The sequence below is a fragment of the Metopolophium dirhodum genome, chromosome 1, assembly GCF_019925205.1.
Source record: "Metopolophium dirhodum isolate CAU chromosome 1, ASM1992520v1, whole genome shotgun sequence".
Taxonomy (NCBI): domain Eukaryota; kingdom Metazoa; phylum Arthropoda; class Insecta; order Hemiptera; family Aphididae; genus Metopolophium; species Metopolophium dirhodum.
This window is the reverse complement of record NC_083560.1, coordinates 144,296,773-144,303,011: the sequence shown is the minus strand read 5'-3', so window position 1 is coordinate 144,303,011 and position 6,239 is coordinate 144,296,773. Positions and strand designations below refer to the sequence as shown.

Sequence of the window (6,239 nt, the reverse complement as noted above, 5' to 3'; positions counted from 1 at the left end):
AAAAAAATATTAATTACCTATTAATTAATATTATGATACCACTTTAAACTTACCTTAATATGAGTTTTATGATTCGAATTTGATGTTTTAGAAGTTGACAATAATTTCGTTTTTGGTAGGCAAAGGACACATTTGAACACAAAATTTCCACTGACATCCGAAATATCCGCAGGTAGCTGTTTAAAATAATTATTTAAATGCGGCCATTTTGACTCTAGGTCTCTTGACTCGGTCATCATTAATTAATATTATATACAAATAATAACAAAAAAAACCACAGTGGAATTAAAACAAATAAATGACTCGAAATCGACGAGTTAAATATTTCAGAAAATATATAACATTTACTAATTTTAAATAAACGCAATCATTTAATTTTTATTTGGTTTGAAAAAGTGCTATGGTACATGTTGTTTGTTTTAAAAAAGTGTCACAACACTTCTACACTTTAATTGGAAACACTAGAGTACCTACATACTATAGTCTGTCCAGCGAGAGAACATGCCGCGGATCGACCAAAATCGTTCTGTTTTCGCGCATGAGTTCCGACGAACGACGACGTGCTCCGACGACCGGCTGCACGTGTCCGACGACAACGCTGCGGTGGCAAGTGGCAACGATTTGATCGATAACAGTAGATGCATCGTAGTGACGTATAGTATCTACTTTCCCGCGCGTAGTGTGTTTACTATTTTTTACGATACGTAACTGCAGTGAAAATTATAATAATTAATATATATTTTTTTGTATTGTACTACTATTATAATTTAAAAATGAGTGATGAGAGACCAGTTCATATAACACCATTAAAGGTGAACCCTAGAGGAAAAGTAAGTATTCATAAATTGTAATTGTTTTTTTTTAATTTATTTTATTTTGTAATTTTTTTATGTGTATTATTTAATTTGTAATGGCTACGTATTTTTTGTAATATATTTTTTTGTCCTATTTTTTCAGTTCGTCGGCAGTCGTCAAAAACTGATGATCGTTAACCTATATAAATCCAAAATTGTACAACAGCCAACGCTAAAGGTAAAAGAAGTCGTGAAGATAATATCTAAAGAATTGGGAATTGGGCAAAATAATATCCAGTTAACCATTTCTGAATATAAAAATAATAAAACTGTGAGTTCACCAAATAAATCCAAGATTCGAGCGACATTCAAGGACAAAATTGATGATTTTGAACGTGACGCCATACGGAGGAAGGTGCACGAATTTTGGTTCCGAAAACAATTACCAACACTGGACAAGATTTTAAGAGCTGTAAACGAAGACCCAGACCTAAACACTTACAAAAGGTCGGTTCTAAATTTACTTATACGTGACCTAAATTGTGTACATGTCAAACGCGGTCGTAACAGCGCTCTCATAGAGAGAGATGATATTGTGTTGTGGCGCACAAAATATATTGAGGATATACGTAAATACCGGGAACAAAGAAGAACGATCTATTATCTGGACGAGACATGGGTTAACGCAGGTGACTGCAACGATAGAATTTGGCGGGATAATACCGTTACGTCCCACAGAGATGCCTTTTTGAGCGGTCTTTCAACTGGCGCACCGAATCCAACAACAAGAGGCAAACGACTTATTGTTGTTCATATTGGGTCGAATGAGGGTTTTGTCGACGGTGGTTTATTGGTATTCGAATCCAAAAAAGATTCTTCAGATTACCACCAAGAAATGAATGGCGATGTGTTTTTCGATTGGTTAAAAGACGTCATTCCATTACTTAAAGACAATTCTGTCATAGTTATGGATAATGCGCCTTACCACTCGGTAAAATTAGAAAAATGCCCAACATTAAGCTGGAAAAAGGTGGAAATTGAAAGTTGGCTTGAAGAAAAGGGTGAACCATTCCAAAGGCCGATCAACAAGGTACGACTCATGGATATCGTCAAAAGTATTAAACCGCAGTTCAACAAGTTGGTTGTTGACGAATACGTTAAAACTAAAAATATGACGGTATTACGGACGCCACCATATCATTGTGAGTTGAACCCAATTGAACTTGCGTGGTCGTCCGTAAAAAGGTATGTGAAAACCAACAATACCACATTCAAACTTCCGGATGTGAAAAAACTTTTGATTGATGGTGTTAACCAATGCACTCCCGAAATGTGGAAGAACTGTGTCGAACACGTCATCAAAATAGAAGACAGATTTTGGAATGTGGACATAACTGTCGATGATGTGATGGATGACGACAATTTACATGTAATGACTATCACTGGGGACACGTCCGATTCAGACGATCTAGGATGTGAAACTTTAGAGTAACTATATTTATTTATATAATTTATGTATATGTATTATGTATTTTTTTTGTTTTTTTTATTAGCTGTTATGACAATGGTAATTAACCTACTTTTTATGTATTTTGTATTATGTTTATTGCATATGAAATAATTGTTAAAGATGACTATTAAAAAAAATGTTTAACGCTTATTAATATTTGATATTCAATTTTTTATTTATTAATAAGGAAAACGAATTCATACGAAACCTTAGAGCTTAGGGTATACAATTAATTGTAAAAATTACATTGCTCACAATAATTACGATTACGATATTATACGCTCTATTATTGATAGATTATCATTATACGGGCGGCAATAATCAACAGGTGGTTGATTACCGATGATCGGCGACGAATCGATCGACCGTCTTCGGCACGCCGAGAGAGGGGGAAATGGGGCCTCGGAGCTCTCTCGCTCGTCAGTCTGCATGCGCAGAAGCGGCATGTTCTCTCGCTGGACAGACTATAACTTTTTAACCAAACAAAGCTCTTATATTTATTTGTATTCATATTTTGGCATTATTATGAATTAGGTATTAATTAAAATATTTACTATTATAATAATATTATACTATACCATCATAAACATATGTAGATTCGCATTCCTCGCCAATTGAAAATTCTAAATTATCATTCAGATTCTCTTTATTTTGTATCAACATGCTTTCATTTTGTTTGGAAGGTTCTAGTTGTGAAATATGAGTGGTTTCAAAATCAGCTAGAATGTTAGAAATCTTAAATAGTTTATTTTCATTAGTTTTAAATTAATTAAATATACTGTATATGATAAATTGAGTATAATTAATTAATAACTACATTTTATCAAATTTGTTTATGATACTAGTAGTAGGTACTACTTACGATGGTCACTATCAAGTGGACTTGGTAGTCCTTCAATTGTTGGTTGTAAAATTGTGTACAAGGTTTTTTCTGATTCACTTGAAACTATATGATGTTCTTTAAATGGACCACCCCCTGTTTTGAATAGATCACTTTTAGTTCCCCTTAAAAGTTTTTTGACACATTTATATTTTGATCGCAAACATGAAGCATCTCTTGGCTATAACAAATAAAACACAATACTATTTTATGCATACAACAAATAATAATAAAACTATTCTTACACAGCCTGTTGTCTCTGAATTATATAGTTCAGTAATTTGCAGCCAACATTTCTGTTTATCCTTCCATCTCACTGCATTAGACTCTTTATTTTCTAATACATGACGGTTTTGTAAAGCATGTTTCAATAAAAGTTCTTTTTCATAAAATGTGAAATTTGTTGATCTTTGTTTTTTTGATATGTTTTTTTGAGACATGTTGAATAGAGTAGTGAATATAACTTATATCGAACGAGAGTGAACACAAATCACAATTAATAATTAAGTAATTACATACAATATTACAATAAATATGTGAATATATTAATATATTAATATGTGTAAATATCATAATGACATACAATATAATATAAGAAGTGTTTATGATCTAAGCTGATATCACAGAACGAATCCTTATCAATTTCATCATTGACCAATCATAATCAAATATAATATATGTGTAACTTGTTCCATAATGAACAGTAATTACCTTCTGTTAGTACAATTTTCCTACCGACAACTTTATCCGTCGGATAGCTATCTGGAGAATAAAATTACATTGAAAAACCGGAATCACTTTATTTGAAAGATTATCCGCCAGATAAGTTTATCCGACGGTTACGTATCTGGCGAATATTTGGATGAATGAAAAACCGGGCCTTAGCCGTTTTATACGTTTCACTTTGGGTGTTCAACCGCGGAACGGGGTCGCCGCCAAAATCCTGGACGCTCCAAGTCGCGCGAGATGTCGAAGCTCCGCGCGACGCGTTCCCTCTCCGGAGTTACCGCGCCACCGTCAACGGCCGGCGAGCTGGCCATCGGCCGTCGCGAACTTTGTGGCGTCTGTCTTTTTCCAACGGCTGAACGTAGCGCAACGTCCGTGCTATCCAGTGGCGGATATATCCAAGTTCTGAGGGGGGGGGGGGGGGGGGTGAAATTTCAAATCCACATAGATAATGATGTTTAACCCCCTCCCCATTGTTTTATTTTGAAATATTTAACTATAATCGGTACAAAACTATAAATAACGACACTTTTTTTTCAATATAAATATTTATTTAGAAAAGGTGCGCTCAGCAGATGCTACACTGATTGGCAGTGAACATATAATACACAAAACTTCGTGAAGAATAGAAAAAACATGATGATGACACTCATCCAAAGCATCTAATGCATTTTTACAGATACTTTTCCCTAACAAAATAAACATAATATTTAAACCAAATATTTATACATAATATTTTATATATATTTAAACAAAAACCAATAATAAAGTACCTTCTGTTTCTTGTTTACTCCATTTAGCATACCAAAGTTCAAGTTCTCCATTAATTAATTCTTCTGGTACATGTTCAAAAAATGAGTAACAAGTAATTACTTGAATAATTTTTTTGAAGGTATATGTTTCTTCATCTTTTATTTTAATTATACAACTTGGAACTAACAACATTAGGGTTCAATATTTTCATTTTCTTTACTTAAAAATCTGTATTTTAAATCTTCTAATATACTTTCTAGAAGAGGTATGTACATATTTATACGGTAGTAGTCCAAAGGATCATTTGATCCAGAATTTATATTCCCTCTATGAGTTTGACGACCAACAAACCTAGGCAATTTCATTTCTACATCAAGTTTCTCAAAAATTAACTTGCTTTCTTCAAATAAACATTTGAATTTGTCCTCACAGCTTGACCGATACTTTTGGAGTACATCTATAACATTATTAATGTGTATTGATGCTGTTACTACATCTTCATCTCGTTTTTGAAGAATTTTACTGATGGGGTATGTAACACTTAAAATTTGAGATAAAGAATTAAGGGATAAAATAAAATCACATGTACAGAGTCCGGATATTAAAATTTTAGCTTTTGCTGATGAAGTAATATCATTCCATTGTGAAATTTCAGTTAGAGTCTCTACAATGTTGACAAGTGAATTTTTGAATTGCAATACACTATCGTGTCTTTCTACCCAACGCGTTTCGCATAAGCTAGAAAGTGATTTATGACCAGTTAAATATTTTTTCAACACAAAATTACGTTTGGCAGATGAATGGAAAAAAGATATGGTTTCTTTAATAACACCAACACAGTTTCGAATAAGCTGTGACACGGTACGCAGCGGCCACCAGTACAAAGTACAGGTACCGCAGCGGCCAGTCTACATTTTTCGTCAACCGCCACTACGGGCTACAGCGCGACAACGCCAACTCCCCCACCACGCCACAAAGGCACAAGGTGGGACGGGAAGGCGAGTCGCGTAGAACGAGTACCGGCCGTCGTAGACTAGTTACTAGTAAAAACACACCCGAAAAGAACACACACCACGACCACGATATATATATACCGTCTTGTATAGCCGCCGTCCGTTGCTCTTGTGTTTTTTTCTTCCTAATACCTTTAGTATACCTATGTTAGTTACAATTATATCTGTGTAAAATAAACAACACTATTGTTACCCGAAACTGTGTTACCGTTTCTCTTTAAACGTGCGAGTGTGCCGCCCATTCTAATATACTATACGACCGGCTCTCCGCGGACCATCTGCCACCACCGTCGTAGCCGCGTCAAATTGGCTCCCCGCAGAGGAATCATCGCCTCAAGCCAGCGAAAAGGTAAGAGTTTTTCATGCTGACACATACCTCGGTAGATTGCTTATATTAAGTTAATATTAAGACTTTTAGCCAGGAGTGTGTTTGCCGGTTAGCTAGGATTCCCAGTGAACATTACGTAAGAATTATTTCTAGCACGTAACAGGGAATCCCGCTGTAGTGATCGCCGTGAAGGACACGTTGAACACTAATACAATAATTATTTAAACGACGTAGC

The 6,239-nt window shown here is 34.8% G+C and overlaps 1 protein-coding gene across 1 annotated transcript; it reads left to right on the top strand.

Annotated features, from left to right (window-relative positions):
* Positions 1-773: 773 nt before the first annotated feature.
* Positions 774-2,286, top strand: LOC132933075 (uncharacterized). Its single transcript, XM_060999405.1, has 2 exons — positions 774-830; positions 958-2,286. Exons 1-2 carry the CDS (start codon positions 774-776, stop codon positions 2,284-2,286), a joined length of 1,386 nt encoding a protein of 461 aa, XP_060855388.1.
* Positions 2,287-6,239: the final 3,953 nt, after the last annotated feature.

What these genes read in the sequence shown, in the direction of transcription:
- LOC132933075 (XM_060999405.1), top strand. Translation starts at nt 774, where the DNA reads ATGAGTGATGAGAGACCAGTTCATATAACACCATTAAAGGTGAACCCT. An exon ending in AGGTGAACCCTAGAGGAAAA is followed by an intron (nt 831 to 957) that starts GTAAGTATTCAT and finishes CTATTTTTTCAG; the next exon opens with TTCGTCGGCAGTCGTCAAAA.